The 20,198-nt window shown below is 38.6% G+C and overlaps 1 protein-coding gene across 1 annotated transcript in view; it reads right to left on the reverse strand.

The window, feature by feature from the left end:
* FLT3 (fms related receptor tyrosine kinase 3) overlaps positions 1 to 20,198 on the reverse strand; it is a 75,242-nt gene that overhangs the window by 41,435 nt on the left and 13,609 nt on the right. The window contains exons 2-4 of the mRNA XM_059377815.1: positions 11,186 to 11,307; positions 5,140 to 5,342; positions 2,315 to 2,430 (exon numbers count right to left, since the gene is read on the reverse strand). Of these exons, the coding sequence (XP_059233798.1) occupies positions 2,315 to 2,430; positions 5,140 to 5,342; positions 11,186 to 11,307 (441 nt within the window). The remainder of the gene's footprint in view (positions 1 to 2,314; positions 2,431 to 5,139; positions 5,343 to 11,185; positions 11,308 to 20,198) is intronic.

Raw genomic sequence — 20,198 nt, forward strand, 5'->3', positions numbered from 1 at the left:
CTATCTGGTTGCTCTGTTTTGTCAATATTCGTCTGAGAAGAATAATCATCCATTCATTTCCTGAACCTAGACATTCCAACATTCCATTCTCATGAATGCTGCCAAGGTTCAGTTTTCCTTTTTTTTTTTTAGGTAACCAGGCCTTAACTGCTGGTTACTGCTAAACTTGTGGTTTGCTAGTAAACCCTTTCCTCTTTTTCACATTGGATGTTGCCAAGTCTCTTCCGCCCGATTTTTTTTTAGCCTCACCCAGAATGCTGAAAGCATGTTACAATTTACCTGAATAGTTGTCATATTTTTACACTATAAATCTGAAATGCAAAGAAGATACTCTACATATAATAAAGACAACAGCAGACACCACTTATCTGACACAAATTCAACTCTAAACATTTGGCAAAAAAAGAAAGACAATAAGCAAAGAATCGTTGATTCCCTTCCGAATTGAACTGAACCACAGAGACCCGTTGTTCCACAGAATGGGATCAGGGACTGAGGAGGGGACAGGGAATAAGACCAAAATCAAAGAGAAACAAAAGCTCTCTTTTGATTTTTGGGCTTTCAGGCCTCTGGTCCTATACATATCAGAGTAAACTGAAGGGCTTTTCAGAACTTCTGACAAATTTTGACTCTACCTAATTTCTTGCCTTACAGGCCGATTTTAGAAACCTACCACACCACCCCTGGCCCCAATTAAGGTGACACTAATAGGGATCTAAATGGCCACAGGTGCTCTTTGTGTTAGCAGCTAGGACCACAAGCCCCAGTACAGTGTGGTGTAGACTGCGTAGACCTGGCTTCCAGTGGTGTCCAGTGTGTCTGTTTTCCCAGCTGCATGAAGGGGGAATGGCTGTGAGGCAATGAGATGGTGCCAGCGGCATCCCCCTCAGCACAGATGGTACATACAGAATACTATCCATGGTTATCAGCACGGCACCTCCGTGGACTGGACCCTGGCTTTGTGCCTTCAAGTCACTTACAAGGAATAGGAAGCCTCATCCTCAGGTGTGGCCAGGTAACCTAATTTAAAATGGCTGGGGGTGGGGGGTGCCTGGGTGGCTCAGTGGGTTAAAGCCTCTGCCTTCCACTCAGGTTGTGATCCCAGGATCCTGGGATCGAGCCTCGCTTGGGGCTCTCTGCTCAGCAGGGAGCCTTCTTCCCCCTCCTCTCTCTCTCTGCCTGCCTCTCTGCCAACATGTGATCTCTGTCTGTCAAATAAATAAATAAATAAAATATTTTTTAAAAAATGGCCTAGGGGTGCCTGGATGGCTCAGTCGGTTAAGTCTCTGCCTTCTGCTCAGGTCACTATCCCAGGTCCTGGGATGGAGCCCCGCATCAGGCTCCCTGCTCAGTGGGAAGTCTGCTGCTCCCTCTCCCTCTGCTTGCTGCTCCCACTGCCTGTGCTCTCTCTCTCTCTGTATCAAATAAATAAAACCTAAAAAATAAGTATATAATATAAAATGGCATAAACCCAGAGATTTGGGAGTGCTGCCTTAGTCCCTAAAGGCAGTAGGATGTATGTGAAGGCACCTACCTCTAGTCCCTGCATGTCATGTGAGGTGAAGTGTTCGGTGTCTAGGAGCTGAGGGGGTGCAATTCCTAGGCCTGCACAGAACTGGGAGGAAACAAGAAGCCGGAAAGCACACACGCGGGGTGATTCTGCCAACTGCACAGTTGCCTCCACAGATAACAACATTTGGATTGTTCCTGGCGGTTTGCGGAATGATCTAGCATTTGTACAAATCAAGGATCCATAAGCTCTATGTGGTTATTTAAGTCCAGTTTGTAACATCTTAACATGAATGAAAGTCACACCTGGTCCTCAGTCACACTGGCCACATGTCAAATGTTCAAGAGCAATGTATGGCCGGTGACTACCTTGTTAGAGAGGACACGGACATCTTCCGAAATCTCAGAGAGCTGTACGGGATGGTGTGGGAATCTTTCAATCCTGTGAGGTATGTATTTTTATCCCCGTTCTACAGATAGGCAATTTGAGGTTCAGGGAAATTAAGTGACCTTCCAAAGGTGGTAGGAACAGATCCAGAGTAAGAACCCAGGACTTCTAACTCCATGGTCAAGATCAAAATTATTTTCCATTTCTTCCCTGTCAGTCATGTCACTGAAAAAAGGGGGCTGAACAGAGAATGTTCTGAGAGTCCACAGGTCATGCCCGATGGTTGAAGTGAATTCAACTATTCAACCACATATTGAGGGAAACCTGAATATTGTGTCTCCAGCAGCTGGCAGGAAGCTCAAGGGCTAAACCACTCCTTTGGAATACTGTGAATACCCAGTAGCGAGGTGCACTTACTTCTTATACTCACTGTAAACAATATTGTGTAATTGGTAGCTTCGGTCTGGATGAAAAGTAGGTATTCTCCAGCTTGGGTTTCTGTCATTTTCAAAATGACCATGGAAACAACTCCTCTGATGAAAAAACAAAACAAAACAAAACAAAAAAAAAAACAAGAAAGAGAACTGGTTATTTTGGAAAATGTGTGAAACTAAAACATAAAATTTCACCCTGAGTCAGCGGGCAGCACAGGGGGCCCCCACGTTCCATCTCTGACTGTGGCACCGGAGGCTGGCAGCTTCTCACTCTGCCGGAGCCTGGTTAGTTTGACTTGGACTTCATTCAGGCCCTCCCCTCAGAATGAGGGACCTCCATTCCAGCAGCTTCACCCCATGCTTCTCAGGCCTCTCAGAGGGACAAAATGCACAGGCTTGGGGGTTCACTCCTGCCAGCAAGAGCAGACCATTCCCCTCAGTGACAAGCACCTCACAGTCATGTTCTGTTACCTGACCACCAGCCTCACTTCCCCACTTGCAGACCCAGATGACTGTACGAGCAAGATACCCAGAGCTAAGGAACATTCTCTTCTGCGTGACTCTCTCTGTAGATGAAAGAATTCAAGCAAAATCTAACACAAGCCATTATCCTATGTGAAGGAGAAAAATCACATATATGTAAGGAGAAAGATGGCTCGGTTTTCGCTCTTTGAACTTCTTAGGGGCTCGATACCAATACATTTGTCTAGGAGCAATCTCTTCCAAGAAACTTCAAAGTGTTCAGTGATATCTATTTTCATTAAAGCTTACGATATTCTCTAATAGTTTGTTGAGTGATGTTGGGTGTAAATTTATGCTTTCTGACCTTTAGATGCTTACTACTCAAGAGTGTAGGATTTCTCTAGCAGTGTTAATCTCAGCCCACCATCCACTGAGAGTCAGACTCTCAGACCCTGCCCAGACCCATTGGACCCATTGAATCAGGATCTGCATTTGAACAAGGTCTCCAGGCAATCCAAATGCACATTTCTGCAGAGATGCCCTGCCCTGCTCTAGAGCTCCAAGCTGCTTGGTTCCAGAATACTATTCGTAGGTTAGCAGGAGACATATTTGATTGGTGCCTGCAATACTCCGGTCCTGTGCTTGCTTTCTCTGAACCACTCATTGTCCTGGTACCATTTGTGAACATTTAATGCATATCATAGGCAACTGGAAGACAGTGATCACAGCCTAGGTATTCAAGCTTTCTAGCCATGAGCCCAGAGCTAGATTTCCACAGTAAGTCTCTATCGTGGACAAATTGCTAAATAGTTTTGGTATTAACTAATCCACAAGATTAGGTAATACCGATCAGTCAAGTTAATACCTATTAGTCAAGACCGGTGATGGGGACTGACAAATGGGACCATTGGTCCTAAATCAAAAAAGGCAAAATCTAATGGAATGACAAGAACCCTGCCTGCATTTGCTTTTTGGTCTCAATCCAGTGGGAAATGTTGTGGTATAAAATTTTAATAGGATTACCAGAACATTTCTTTAAGCCAAAATTTTTAATAGAAGAGTGCTTTGGTTTAACCCCAAGGTACAAATAACCAAAAAACAGAAGTGAGTAATACAGTCTCAAAAGAGGAAAGGAAAATGGATGTGTTCCAAGATTTAGAAGCAAACTTTAGAATTATAGCCACTTTCCTAAAAATTACTTACGAGTTTATTTGACGTTAAGGGAACAAATGCAAATAATCTGGTACAAGTCAGTCACAGAAATGTTCCCCCATACCTCAGTCGGACAGGATACCCACTGTAGGCCATTTGGGTCCCACTTACTGCATGGTTTCTGGAAAGACAGAGACTCCTCTACACCATGGGGCACCAGAACACCCTAACAACTGGAGAGAAAAGTAGCCTTAGAATTACCAAGGGGCATTTGAATGACTTTTGTCTCTTTGTTACTGCCCCCATCTGGTCTCAGCAAGGGGGACCCAGACAGCGGGTGTGTGGGGGGGGGCGTTAAGGAGTGAGAGGGGCACAATCAGAACAGAGTCAAACACAGACTTGGCCATTCCATCACAATTCTTGGCTAAGATATTTTTCTGGATCATGAGACCCATGTTCCATCATACCCAGATCAGTTTCCTATTAAAATACTTTGTGGATATCACTGGCAATTCTGCTCATCATACTGTGAAACAAAATAGATTAAAACCAAATGTTCTTTCCCCTAGTATTTCCCAGAAAGAAGCTTCTGGCTACTTGAAGTAGAATGTAATGAACATTTTCTAACTTTTTATCTTTAAGACAAGATCCAATTAAAAAAAAACAAGAGACCATAAAAATCCCAAATATTCTTTCCCTGTTTGTTTTACATTTTTCCAGCTGCTCACTGCCTTCTTAGGCCCTAACTATATCTATATGCAATTTTTTAGGTACATAGGCTTTATTTTTTAGAGTAATTTTAGATTTACAGAAAAACCAGGTGGAAAGTACAGAGAGATCCCACATATGTTCCCCCAACACACACACACACAGAGTTTTCCCTATTGTTAACATCTTACATAGGTGTGGTATATTTGTTACCACTGGTGAACCAATATTGGTACTAACTCAAGTTTGTAATTTACACTAGAGTTCATTTTCTGTGTTAGAAATCCTATAGGTTGGATAAACACATAAAGCCATGTATTCATGCCCTAACTATATTTTTAGTTCATTATTTCACTGGAGATAACAGTTATGATGGATATAGATAAATATTTGAAAAGAAACTCCAGGCGAACTACATTCTACGGTAAGGAAGTTTTCCTCCCAAAATCCTTGTGGGTGCTCCCAACCCCCACACCCCCCACTCACCTGTTTTGTAAATCAAAGTGTGGCTGGCAATTCAGGGAGCTGTGTTTAAAGACCCAGAGACAGGAAATGTTCCCCGGGGTGTTGACCAGTACTTGCAGCGTGATGGACGCCAACATGTCCACTTCCACAGTGGCTGCTCCATACACGGCCTCTGTGCTCTCAGACTTCAAGGCGCACCCGAGGTCTTCTGGGGTTTCTGATGCCTGTGTGGAAACAAGGTGAATTCACTATTCATGCATGTTTTTACATCCTCTTCTTAGCTGGGACCTTTATCAAATAGATTCACGTTGATGTACTGCCCACTGCGCTGGAGAATGTATTACTAACTGAAAATCCTATTATTTACAATTCTCAAAAGAAGAGATAGGAGCACCAGGGTGGCTCAGTTGGTTAAGCACCCACCTGCCTTTGGCTCAGCTCATGATCTTAGGGTCCTGGGATTGAGCCCCATGTCGGGGTCCCTACTCAGCAGAATCTGCTTCTCTCTCTGCCTCTGCCCCTGCTTGTACTCTCTCTCTGTGTCAAATAAATAAATAAAATATTCAAAAAAATATATAGAGGGAGGGGTGGCTGGATGGCTCAGTTGGGTAAGTGTCTGCCTTCAGCTCAAGGTCATAATCCCAGGGTCCTGGGATCAAGCCCCACATCAGGCTCCCTGCTGGGCTTGAGCCTGCTTCTCCTTCTCCTTCTGCCTGCTGTTCCCCTTGCTTGTGCTTGCTCACTCTGTCAAATCTTAAAAAAAAAAAAAAAAGATAATTGAGTTTAGGCTGCATTTCTAATATGTTTTACATATGGTTATGTGTTGAACTGTGTCCCCTTGAAATTCATGTGTTGAATCCTAACCCCCACTACCTCAGAATGTGACCTTATTTAGATATAAGGCCTTTCCACAGGTAATCAAGTCAAAATGAGGCTGTTGCGTTGGGTTCTCATAAGAAGAGGAAATCTGAAGAAGACACATGCTAGGAAAAGTGCCATGTGAATATGAAGACGAACCTCTAGGAGTCAAGGACGGAGGACTGGAACAGATGCCTCCCTCACAGCCTTCAGAAAGAACCAACCCTGATGACATGTAGATTTTAGACTTTTAGCTTCCAGAACTGTGAGATAATAAATTTGTTGTTTAAGTCACCCAGTCTGTGATACTCTGGTACAGCAGCTCTAACGAACTAATATACAAACAGTAGTCATAAAATGCATAAGACTGCTTTTGTGATTACTGGTATGTAGATAAGAATCTACACAGTAATAGTAAATTGGTAATTGTGTTAGAGGAAATTTAAAAAACAAAATATTTTCTGGGCAGATACCCCCACAGGCTCTTCACCACCACCACACTTCTTCCCTACTTTAAGTAATTGAGACACATTGAAAGAGGGTGTAGTAGCAACTTCTGTCTCTGGACCCTTCATCTCCTACCCTCAAACACAATGTAGCATGCCTACACATGCGCGTGCGCACATGTGTGCACGTGTGCATACCCACAAATACGCACACACAAGCTTCTTCAGGTGAAGAGCAGGGTAGGTCTTCTGCTACTGATCATAAGCCATAATTTCTGGTTTTACTTATCCATTTATTCAGCAAGTAAATGATAAGTTCATTTACTCTGTATCTGTTAAGTGCTAGACCATGTACTGGGCACTATGGGAGTTGGAAGAAAAGACATTGATTTGGTCCTTAAAGTGTTTCAAGTCTAGTAAGAAGGAATAATTAAAACACCAGGTGAAATATGATGTACCCTCTAAAAAGATACCAGTTATTTTGAAAGGCAAATTTAAGTGTCCTGGAACTTCAGAGGAGGAAGAAGTAACTACTAAGCTGGGAGGGTTGTAGTGGGGAGGCTTCATGAAGTCCAGAAATTGAGCCGGATCTTAAAGGAGAGGCACAGAATAAAGTAAAGACAAATCAAAACCAGGTAAAAAAAAATCTGCCATACTAGAAGAAAATATTTGCAACATATATTATAAATATAATATCCCTAATATACCCCTAATATATGAAGAGCTTGTTACCAATGAGGGACACATGACCAAAACACAGTAGAAAAAAGGGAAAAAGAACTGAATAGGAAGATATCAAGAATAACCTTTGAACATAAGAATAAAATGTTCAAACTCAGTTATCAGTAGAAGACGCAAATTAAAACAACACTGAGGTATTACTTCTCATCTATCAATCTGTCAAGAATTTTTCAGTATTACAACACACGGTGTTGGTAAGGTTGTGAAGAAACAGCTATTCTCATACATTTCTGGAGGAATATAAGCCAGTGTGACCCCTCTGGAGGAATGTTTGGCAATAGCTAATGAAATTACATGTGCACCCATCTTTTCAGCCAACAACCCCCACTTGAGGATATATGTATAAACCTATACCTACAAACAAGTAATTGCAAAATACTAGAAACCAACTAAATGCTCATACACAGAAGAGTGGTTGAATAAACAATGGTACCTCCACATAATGGAGTACTGTGCAGCTATAAAGAAGTATGAGGACAATTTCAATGAACTGATTTGGAGTGATCTGGATATACTGTTAAGTGAAAAAAAGTGAAAAAATAGCTACTTTCACATATACTACACCTCATGTAAGAAAGAAGGGGATTAAGAAAATACATATGTATCTGCTTATTTTGGGCATAAGAAATCTAGGACTAAGACAAAAAAATCTGAAGTGGGAGCACTTGAGTAGCTCAGTCAGTTAAGTGACCAACTCTTGATTTTGGTTCAGGTTGGGAACTCAGGGTTATGGAATTAAGCCCTTTGTCATGTTCCACAGTGGGCATGGAGCCTGCTTGGGATTCTCTCTCTTCCTCTACCCCTCCCTCTCTGCCCCGTACACACTCTCTCTAAAAAAGAAAAAAAAAAAAAAGCTAAAGGGATTGACTATAAACAAGAAGTAGGTGGGAAAAGAATGGAAACTTGGTTATAGGTATGAAGAGGGAGTAATACTTCTTTGAGTATATCTTTTTATACACCTTTGGCTTTAGGACCATAAACAAATTTCACATACTCAAAAAAATAAACAATTAAAACAACCAGGATTTGGGGGGGACTCAAAATGGAATAGTAAAAAAAATTTTAATTATATTACAGATTCATAATGTAACCATGGTAAAGGGGGTGGGAAAGAAAAGAACTAACATAAATAATAGAAAAATACTACACTGGATACTGTATGGTTAAAGACAAAAAGAATTATGCACAAAGACTCTATTCTAGTTTGTGAATCTGTTTCTCACTGTAATGTGGGTTAGCAATTCTGAAATTTGTTTATATATATATATATACCAGGTTTATATATATACCAGGTTTATGTAAGTCATTTATTATAGATAATGAGAACCTTGTTTCTATCACAGAGAGAAAAACAAATAGGGAAAGAGGAAAAAGTACAATAAAACCGTTGATGCTGAATTGACATCATAGCTATCAGCATGAATTTATGGTGATCTAGAGATAGGTAAGTAGGTAGATGTAGAGATGATAGAGAGACAAAGTGTCGTGTGTGGTGGTGGGGGAGATTGTATACATACATACATACATATATACATTTCCTAGAGGGCCCAGAGGCATCCCAATAGAAATGAGCACACCCAGCTCTCAGACCATGGTTTCTAAATACTATTCTCCAAAAAACCCAGTGTTGTTTTTGTTTTGTTTTGTTTTGTTTTGAGAAGTGGCTAATTTTAGGGCTAAGGCAGGAAAAATGCAAGATGGGCCTGAACTATATTGTAGTTACTAGAAAATAAGGCAGTGTTTGAGAAAACACGGGCACAGGTTGAAGGGACATAGAAGACAGCCTGAAGTAGCTCCCAATGGCCAAAGCTGTACAAATCTGAGTAACAAAATAAAACTGATAGTCTTGGGTTATAAATCATAGAATAAAATAAATATCTCTGAGTCCATATGATATAAATAAATAAAATGGAGAGAAGAGAGAACCCTTCCTTATGCAATTCCAATTTAGAAATGTAGAGGGAATAAGGGAAAAAGAAAATTATCATTAGGCAAACATCACAGTTATAACTGTTGTAGGCAAGATCCACCAACGGGTGCTAAAACCAGCAGGTGAAAACTGGAGGAGAAATAGGATATTGGCAAATGCCCCCAAATACCTGCTATTTACAAAGAAAACAGTAACTTTACAGTGGAGAAACTCAGCATATATTACATTCATCTTCAAACAAAAATTATAAATGGTGAAAACATTCAGGTTTTAAACAACAATTAAGTGGATTGTGGGAACAGTAAAATCATCTTATTTTGGTTCCAGGTTTTATCGGTAATACAGCTAAGGATGTAATTGCTTATTTAATAGAGTTATATTGTCAAGTTTCGTCTACTAGAATGCTTGGTTATTCAAAACACTCCTGAACTGTAAGAGTCTCAGAAAGATGTCTTATCTGAGCAACGTGAACTGTGGAAGAAATCAAAACCAATTTTTAAAAGACCACTGCCCCCCTAACAATACACTTCCCCACTAAAGTGGGAAAATGCCCAAAAGGAGCAGCTTCAACTTCAGGAAGGTGAAAGCACATTATGTAGACTGCTCATCTTTGCATCATCTAGGATTTGTAGGATTATCTGTTTAATGTTGTTTGAGAGACTAGGTCTTAAAACAATCCTAAATATTGCATAAGAACATAACTTCTACAACATGAAAAAGAAATGCAGGACTTAATCCTAGGAGCCAAGACCAATTATTAGCTTCTTTTACAGATTGTGTTTTCTAAGAAAACACTTCAACATGTGCAGCTATTTTCTTAAGTTGAAAAGACACCAAAAGTTTAAAACAGCATAGCCAATAATATCAACATTTTTCTGAGCATACTGAAATACTATATGCAAAAATATTAATTATTAATAAGCAATATGCTATGATGCCAATACCTGTTTTTAAAAAAGTAAAACCAGCCATGCTTCTGGCATAAAAAAATCACGAGTTAAATCAGGAGTTTTCCATGCATGTAGAATGTTATGGAAACCTATTTAACACTATATTTTAAATTTGAGAATATTTTTACTATCTCTGATCTTAGGGGGTAGGGAGTGAAGTCCAGGGCATCATGTAGTGTATGTTATGTGTTTATGTATTCTATTTATGTAGAAGAAAACAGAATGACTTTATATTGGTATGAATCCTTAGCTTGAAATGTTCATGGAATTGGCTGCACTTCATGTTCACTTTTTGTTACGTGTTTCTAATATTTTCAGTTCTCTATTATCTAAGCTTCCTTCCTTTGAGTAAATATCTAAGCTGTTAGAGGAATTTCATGAAGGAGAAGGGTGATGGAAAACAAATTTGTAACCTGAAGGAGCCAGAGTCAGATGACGGAGCAATTTGCATGTCAGTTTAATGGGAAGCCACTGACGGTTCTAAGGCCGGCTGTAAAGGATGTGGCCATGCTTCAGAATCGTCTGGGAGCCCTATCAGAATGAACTGGAGAAGGAAGAAGCCAGTTACGATATTATTGTGATTACAGAGGAGTTAATGAGGGAAGTGGCTATGAGACCAGAGAATATGAGGTGATTATATGAGAATTATCAAAGAAAGGGAATTGACAAGACTTGGTAACTGACTGAATGTGAAGGTGCAGGGGAGGAAGTAGTCTAAAATAATGCTGACCTCTCCAGCCCAGAAACTAGACAGGCCCATAAACAGAAATCATTTAATATAAGAATAGGTGTAGGTTCGGGGAAATGAAATATAGGTGGGTTTTAATGAGCAAATGAAAAATCTGTTATATCTAGATCCAGGAGGCACTCGGAAATTAGGGACTTGGGTTTAAGGTAGAAGCCTAAATTCTCTTTAAGGAGAAAGGGTAATTCCTTTTACTTATTCATGCTGAGTATCTGTGTCTTTCCTGAATCCAGACCAGGAAAGAACATGACTCTAGATAGAATGGAGTGCATATAAGTACATAATATATTTAAACACACAAAAGGAAAAACCCATATAGCTGTGCTAAACCTCAATAGCTTACGAAGTATGGCCTCTGGAGAAAATAACTAATGTTAGAATTTTAATATTACTTTACCATGGGATACGATGATGATATCCCCAGTGATGAATCATTGTTCTTATGATTGATTAAAACACACTTGATCACAGGCAGATCTTGATTTGTAATAGTCTCAAATATCATTGCTGAAAAAACAACTGTAAAACAAAATAAAGACAACAATGTTGATACATGCACACCTTTAAAAGAAAATACACATTCATTTCACAACAGAAGAACAAAACAAAATGTAATCAGGCAAAGGAGGCCAACAGGAAAGTATGTAGGACATATGATTTCATAAAAGGCAAGTCTTATTATAAATCAGGAACAGAGGTACTTAGAGCAGTCCTTTCCAGTGTGCTACTGAGCATTTTGAAATATTGAGGAATGAGGAATGATTATTGGCACACAAACAATTTTTCCTTCTTCATGGATGTTTGTGAAATCTTTTCTTTGTGCACTTAAATTTTTAGAATTATGTACCTTATGGAGAGTCTGTTTTCATCCATTGTGCTAGACACTCAGTTGGCTTTTTCAATCCAGAAACTCACCTCTCAGCAAAAGTTTTCTTTTTTTTTTTTTTAAAGATTTTATTTATTTATTTGACAGAGAGAAATCACAAGTAGATGGAGAGGCAGGCAGAGAGAGAGAGGAAGGGAAGCAGGACCCCTGCTGAGCAGAGAGCCTGATGCGGGACTCGATCCCAGGACCCTGAGATCATGACCTGAGCCGAAGGCAGCGGCTTAACCCACTGAGCCACCCAGGCGCCCTCAGCAAAAGTTTTCTTGAATTATTTCTTTGATTCTTTCTCTCTCCTTCACTTTATGTTCTCCTATCATTTGGATGTTTTTCCAAAATGACTGATGATCTTTGACAGTATGCTCATATATAAGAATGAAGTCCAAAGTGGTCATTGTAAGCTCTGTGGGCATGGTTTGACCTGCTACCCCATTCTCTCTGTGCGGTTATCTTTAGTTTTTTTCCATGGGCTAATCAGATCTCCCAAAGAAGAGTTCTCACTCATGTTGGCTACCTAGGTTGTGGGAGTTGCTGCTGGCAATTTATACTTTTTTGGGCAGGGGGGGTCCTATAATGGAAATCAGGTTGCTTTTCAGCTTTTTCATCCTGCATCTCTTGATTCCACTTTCTTCATGTGTTTTAAATCTCTCTAAATTTTATTTTCTGCCTCTCCAGTGTCCTTGTAAGTTTATGTCTTTAATAAATTTTTGTCATTTGAGTGGATTCTTGGTGGAAGGTAAATGAATGTGTTCAACCATCTTTGTACCATGTCATCTGATTAAAATCTCAGTATTGTAGCTATGAGAACTGCATATTAAGATACATTCACTGGTTTGTTTTCATCTATCTTTATTATTTTATTCTTTATTAAAGAAGTCATATTATACCAATACAAGTAGAACTGTAAAAGGAAATTCACCCTAAATCATGACATCCTGACAAATAAACCATTTTCATTTCCCTAGAACCTTTCCCATCCATAGACATCGTTTTTAACTAATTGCATTAATAGAGTAGAAATCATTTTGTATTCTGATTTTGAAAATAATATATCATAAGCATTTCTTATGATACTAGATGCAATTGATTTGCTTTTCTTTGGTGGCACTAACAAAAATGACCTAATCATTCTCTTGCTGTTATACATTCTGCGGTTTTGTTTTTTTTGCCCTCTGCCATTTAAAATACTTCACCAAGGGACACCTAGGTAGCTAAGTCGGTTAAGCATCGAACTGCTGATTTCAGCTCAGATCCTGATCTCAGGATTGTGAGATTGAGCCCTGCATCAAGCTCTGAGCTTAGTAGTAGTCTGCTTCAGATTCTCTCCCTCCCTCTCTCCACCTACTCCTTCCCCTGCTCATATGCACATGCACTCTCTCTCTCTTAAATAAATCTTTGGGAAAAATGAAATAAAATACTTCACTAAGATTTTTACTGTTTCTTTTTTATTCTAAGCATTTCACTTTTAAAATATTATTTCTTTAGTATACATTTCTGGAAGTGGAACTAGTGGATTAAAAGATATAAAAATACATAAAGGATATACTTAAATAGTTCTTGATATGCATTGCCATTTGGTTTTCCAAAGGTGCTATACCAATTTATATAGACACAAGTAAGATGAGAATGTAATTGTTTGACTACAATCTTATCAGCATTTAGTCATTATGTGTTTTTTAGTTCTCCTAATATAGCCCCTAGTCTTTTGTTTTCCTTTCTTTTTTATTTTAAGCAATCTCTACACTCAACATGGGGCTCAAACTCATGACCCTGAGATCAAAGAGCTGTATGTTCCTGGGAGTCTTCTTGAGAGTCTCTCTTTCTCTCTCTCTGCCTTCCCCTGACTCGCATGCTCGTGCTCTCTCTCTCTCTCTCAAATAAATAAATACACTTTTAAAGGTTTTATTTATTTATTTGAACAGAAAGAGAGACAGTGAGAGAGGGAACACAAACAGGGGGAGTAGGAGAGGGAGAAGCAGGCTTCCTGCAGAGCAGGGAGCCTGATATGGGGCTTGATCCCAGGACCCTGGGAAGGCAACCTGAGCCAAAGGCAGACACTTAACGAGTGAGCCACCCAGATGCCTCTAAATAAATAAAACTTTAAAAAGGTGGGGGGGTTGCATGGTCTTTCATCTGAGCCAGTCAGGTGCCCCAGCCCCTAGTCTTTTAAAAGAAAAAAAAAAAAAAATCAAATAAGCACAATTGCAAGGATGGGGGATGGGGGTGGGGGGGCGCAGATCAGAGAGTTTAGGAAACTTCCCTGTCTTATTTCCTAGTGTTCTTTTTTCTCCCTACTCGTTTTTTTCAAATAGTTTTATTCAGCATAATTAATATACAGGAAGCTAAACATAAAGTATATAACTTGATACGTTTTGACATAAATACAAATCAGTCTATAAAACCATCATCATAATCAAGATAGTAATCTTATTCAGCCCGAAAAGTTTCCACATGCCCCTTGATAATCCCTCCATCTTACTCACCCCACAAGCGCATGCCATGCAACTTATGATTTCCTTTCTGTCACCATAGATGAGCTTGAATTTTCCAGAAATTTCATATAAATGGAATCACATAGTATGAAATTTCTTTTTTTGTCGGGCTTCTTTTGTTCTGTTTTATTTTTAGATTCATCCCTACTGTAGTATGTATCAATAGTTCACTCCTTTTAACTCACAAATAGTAGTCTTTTATACAGATATAACACAATATTTTAATTCATTTACCTGTGGATAGAATTTGGATTGTTTCCACTCTTGGCCTCTTACAAATAAAGCTGCTATGAATATTTGTATAGAAGTCTTAGTTTGGACATATGCTTTTATGTTTCTTGACTAAATACCAAGGATTGGAATACTCATGTCATGGGGAGGTGTCGATGTCTCTTTCTAAGTGCCAAGTTGCTCTCCAAAGAGGTTGTTATCATTTTATATTCTTATTGTCATTGTATGGCATTGTCATGTATGTCATTCCAGTTGTGGAAATCACATCCTCAACCAACACCTGGTATGATGAGAATTTTTAATTTTAGCCATTATGCTAAGTATATAATAAATCATTGTGCTTTTAAGATCTATTTTCCTAATGATGTTGAGCATCCTTTTGGATGTTTCTATGACTTGCTATATATTCTTTGGCAGTGTGTCTGTTTACATAATTGCCCTCATCAAATCTTTTAAAATTGGGGTGCTTATTTTCTTATTATCGAGTTTTGACAGTATTTTCTCCCAGTTGTATTATGTTATTGTCAGCATGTACCATTGTATAAGATTAAGGTATACAACACAATGATTTGAAATATGTATACATTACAACATGAATACCATAGTAAGTTTAGGTAATATCCATCATCTCACATAGGAATAATTTTTTTCTTGTGCTGAGAAATTTTAAGATCTACTCTCCTAGCAACTTTTTGTTTTTAATAAAAAATCCTTTTTTTAAAAAAGATTTTATTTATTAATTTGAGAGAGAGAGAGAGAGACAGAGTGAGAAAGCGTGAGAGGGGAGGTCAGAGGGAGAAGCAGACTCCCCATGGAGCTGGGAGCCCAATGCAGGACTCGATCCCAGGACTCCTAGCACCCCTCCTAGCAACTTTTAAATACATAACAGAGTATTGGTAACTACAGTCACCATGCTTTACATTACATCCCTAGAATTTATTTATGTTATAATTGGAGGTTTGTACCTTTTAATGACCTTCAATCATTTCTCCTACTCCCTACCCATGCCTATGGCAACTACCAATCCCTTCTCTCTGTGAGTTTGTTTTAGATTCTACATAAAGATGAGATCATGCAGTATTTGTCTTACTCTCTCTGACTAACTTCACTGAGCATAGTGCCCTCAAGGTCCATTCATGTTATAAGAAATAGCAGGATTTCTTCCTTTCTTTTTTTATGGTGGAATAGTATTCATAGATAGATAGATTAGATGATTGATAGATAGAGAGATAGATGTATACTTATCTCAATATCTAAAAAAGAAAAGAAAAAGAAATCTGGTTGGAAAATGTGCAACAGACACTTCTCCAAGGAGGGCAGTATCACTAATCATTAGAGAAATGAAAATTGAAGCCACAATGAAATATTATCTAACACCTGTTAGAATGGTTGTCATTAAAAGGACAGAAGATGACAAGTGTTGTTGAGGATGTTAACAAAAGAGAAGCCTTGTGCACTATTGGAGGGAATGTAAAATGGTACAGTTACCATGGAAAACAGCACATATAGTAGATCTATCTATCCACGTACCTCACATTTTCTTTACCCTCTATCCATCAATGGACTCTGAAGTTGTTTCCAAATCTTGGCTACTATGAAAAGCACTACAATGAACACAGGGGTGCAGATATTTCTTTCAGATAGTGATTTTGCTTCCTTCAGATACGTACCCTGAAGTAGAATTATTGGATCACATAGTAGTTCTATTTTTATTATTTTGGGTAACTTACGTACTGTTTTCCATAGTAGCTATACCACTTTACATTCCTTCCAATAGTGCACAAAGCTTCTCTTTTGTCCACATCCTCACCAACACTTGCCATCTTCTGTCTTTTTAATGACAGCCATTCTAACAGGTGTTAGAAAATATTTCATTGTGGTTTCAATTTTCATTTCCTTAATGATTAGTGATGTTGCCCTCTCTGGAAAAGTGTCTATTCATTTCTTCTGTGCATTTTCTAACCAAATTTCTTTTTCTTCTCCTCTTTTTCTTTTCTTCTTCTTCTTCTTCTTCTTCTTTTTTTTTTTTTTTTTTTGGTTGCTATTGAGTTGCATGAGTTCTTTTCATATTTTGGATATTACTCTCTTATCAGAAACATAATTTATAAATGTTTTCTTCCATTCCATAGGTTACCTTCTCATATTGTTGATGGTTTCTTTTGCTAAGCAGAAGTTTTAGTTTGATGTAGTCCCATTCATTTATTCTTGCTCTTGTTGCCTTTGCTTTTAGTGTGAAATCTGAAAAATCTAAATTTGCTAAGACTGATGTCAAGATTACCACCCTATGTTTTCTTCTATGAGATTTATGATTTTAGGTTATATGTTCAAGTCTTTAATCCATTTTGAGATTTTTTGTATATGGTATAAAGTAGTAGTCCAGTTTCATTATTTAGCATGTGGCTGTCTAGTTTTCCCAACATCTTTTACTGAAAAGATTATCCTTCCTGGTTGTATACATTTGGCTCCTTTGTCATAAATTAACCATATGTGTATGAGTTTATTTCTGGGTTCTCTGTTCTGTTCCATTGATCTATGTGTCTACTTTTATGCCAATACTGTACTATTTTGAATACTATTGCTCAGTAATAGTGTTTGAAATCAGAAAGTGTGACGACTTTCACCTTGTTCTTTCTCAAGAGTGCTTTAGTTATTTAGGGTCTTTTGTAGTTCTACATAAATTTTAGGATTTTCTATTTCTGTGAAAAATGCCATTGGAATTTTCATAGAGATTGCACTGAATCTGTAGATGGCTTCAAATAGTATGGACTTTTTAACAATATTAATTTTTCTAATCCATGAGCATGGAAAGTCTTTGCATTTATTTGTTTTAGTTAATTTCTTTTATTAATATCTATACTTTTCAGGGTACAGATCTTTTACTTCTTTGGTTATATTTATTTCTAGATATTTTATTCTTTATGATGCAATTGTAAATGGAATTTCTTTCTTAACTTTTTTCCTGATAGTTTGTTGTGAGTGTATAGAACCAAGAACTGAATTTTATATATTGATTTTATATCCTATATCTATTAAGAAATAGAGTTTCTTAATTAGTTCTAACACTTTTTCGTTGGAGTCTTCAGGGTTTTATGTATATAATAACATGCCACTTGCTACAGAATTAGTTTTACGTTTTCCTTTCTGATTTGGATGCCTTTTATCTCCTTGTCTTGCCTAATGGCTCTGCCAAGAACTTTCAGTACTATGTTGAACAAAAGTGGGAAGAGTAGGCATCCAAGTCTTCATCCCAATGATAGGAGAAAGGATTTTAGCTTTTAATCACTGAGCATATTAGCTATAGGCCTGTCACATATGACCTTTATTACATTGAGGTATATTCTGTCTAAACCCACTTTGTGAAAGTTTTTTATCATGAATGGATGTTAAATTTTTTAAAAAAAGCTTCTTCTGCATCTATTGAGATGATCATATAGTTTTCCCCTTCATTTTGTTAATGTGGTATATCACATTGTTTGATACTCAGATGTTGAACCATCTAAGCATCACTGGAATAAATCCCACTAGATATGGCATATGATCTTTTTGATGTATTGTTGAATTTGGATTGCCAATATTTTGTTAAGAATTTTTGTATCTATTTTCATCAGGGATACCGATCTGTAATTTTCATATATGTGTCTTTGCCTGGTTTGGGTATTAGGGTTATGCTGGCCTCATAAAATGAGTTTGTAAGTGTTTTCTTGTGTTCTTTTTTGGGGGGAAGGGAAGAATTTGAGAAAGATTGATACTCAATTTTCCTTAAATATTTGGTAGAATTCACCACTGAAGCTATCTGGTCCTGGATTTTCTTTGTTGGTAGGTTTTTCAGTCCTGATTCAATCTCCTTCCTAGTAATTCTATTCAAATTTTCTGTTTCTTTATGATTCAGTCTTTGGTAGGTTGTATTTTTTTTTTTATAAGTTTATCCATTTTGCTAGACTGTCCAATTTGTTGGCATATAAGTCTTCATAGTAAGTAGTCTTATGATCTTTTGTATTTCTGTGAAGTCACTATGACCATTAATTTAAATTCTTTTTTTTTTTTTTTAAAGATTTTATTTGTTTATTTGACAGGCAAAGATCACAAGTAGGCAGAGAGGCAGGCAGAGAGAGAGGAGGAAGCAGGCTCCCTGCTGAGCAGGGAGCCCTATGTGGGGCTTGATCCCAGGACCCTGGGATCATGACCTGAACCAAAGGCAGAGGCTTTAATCCACTGAGCCATCCAGGCGCCCCTTTAAATTCTTAATAGGTAAAAAATTTATCTTTGTGAATCACCAAGGTTTGTTTCTGCAGTTTTATCTCATTCTTTTGTTTGGAACATATTCCTCTTAACTTTTCTTTACTCTCTGTGTTGGTTTCTATGCACTGGAGAAAACAGCTGCCTCTTCCAATATTCACAGAATGATCTCATGTAGGAGATAAACCTTGTCATTCAGTCCAGGCTAAGACCTTGGTTGCCTCTCAAACCTTTGTAATTGTCCAAGCCACCTTTTTTGTTCTTACTGGATTTTTTTTTTTTTAAGATTTTATTTATTTATTTGACAGACAGAGATAGAGATAGACAGAGAGTAGGCAGAGAAGCAGGCAGAGAGAGAGGGGGAAGCAGGCTCCCCGCTGAGCAGAGAGCCTGATGCAATGCAGTGTTTGATCCCAGGACCCTGGGATCATGATCTGAACTGAAGGCAGAGGCTTTAACCCACTGAGCCACCCAGGGGCCCCTTTCCTGGCTCTTAATAGTAAAGGTATGCCATGACCTGTGAGTGCCTCAAAGGGGAGGATCTCAATCAGCACCTAGATGAAGAGTGATTGGAAGCCAGACTCTCAGGCAGCAGTTTTTCAAGTATGCAAATCGACCTCTTTCAGGAAAAGACAGGAGCTGGAAGTTTCTGTCTGCTCCCTTTGCACAGAGCCCTAGGGGATAGCCACTTAGGAACTGTTTCTTTGTTTGCTACAGTCTTGGGGGATCCTTCAATACAAGCTCTGCTGAACCAGCGCCAGGCAGTTAAGGGGTGAGTCCTCTGGGCCGCACCCACAAAATCCAGGGCTCCAAACATGTGCACATGTTCCTTTCAGGAAGATAATAACAGAGGAAAAAGTGGAGATGGTGCTTGCCTCCCCAGTTTTGGGCAGGATCACAGTCAGTTCCTAAATGTATGTTAAACTGGAAGCCTAGCCCTCAGGCTGCAAACACATCTCTTTAAGAGATATGCATTTGGGTTGTTGCTTCTGCACTGAGCCCTAGGGGTATGACCACAGAGAGTCCTCCCAGGCCCAAAGAACTGTTTCTTTGTTTGCTCCAATCTGGCTGGTCTCATAGATGCAAGCCCCCCATAGGTTTTCAGAGCCATGTGTTTTGGGAGTCTGTCCCTCATAAGTCTTAATGATAGGAATGCTAGATGTTGGGTCCAAACCCTTCATTCGTTAGGGAGAAGCTGAGAGTTATGAGTTCCTTCTGGTTTATATATTGCTGTGTTGGGTATTGGGTTCTCGTGAGATTGACATGTGTCTCTGCCTTTTCCACCCATTTTAGTGTGGGTTCTTTCCTCATTTTGTGTGATGTGTGAGAGTCACTCAGCTAGTTTCTGGATTCCTTTCAGAGAAATTGTTCCATGTGTAGCTGTAGATTTGGTGAATCCATGGGAGAAAGTGAGTTCAGGAATCTTTTATATGGCCATCTTCAAGTTTTGAAACTTCTTTTTAAAAAATATATTCTGGATACAAGTCCTTATAGAATATGTAATTGACAAATATTTTCTGCCGATCTGTGGCTTGTCTTTTGTAGACTTGAAATTCTTCATCTTAAAG

The sequence above is a fragment of the Mustela nigripes genome, chromosome 15 (genome assembly GCF_022355385.1).
Source record: "Mustela nigripes isolate SB6536 chromosome 15, MUSNIG.SB6536, whole genome shotgun sequence".
NCBI classification, from domain to species: Eukaryota; Metazoa; Chordata; class Mammalia; order Carnivora; family Mustelidae; genus Mustela; species Mustela nigripes.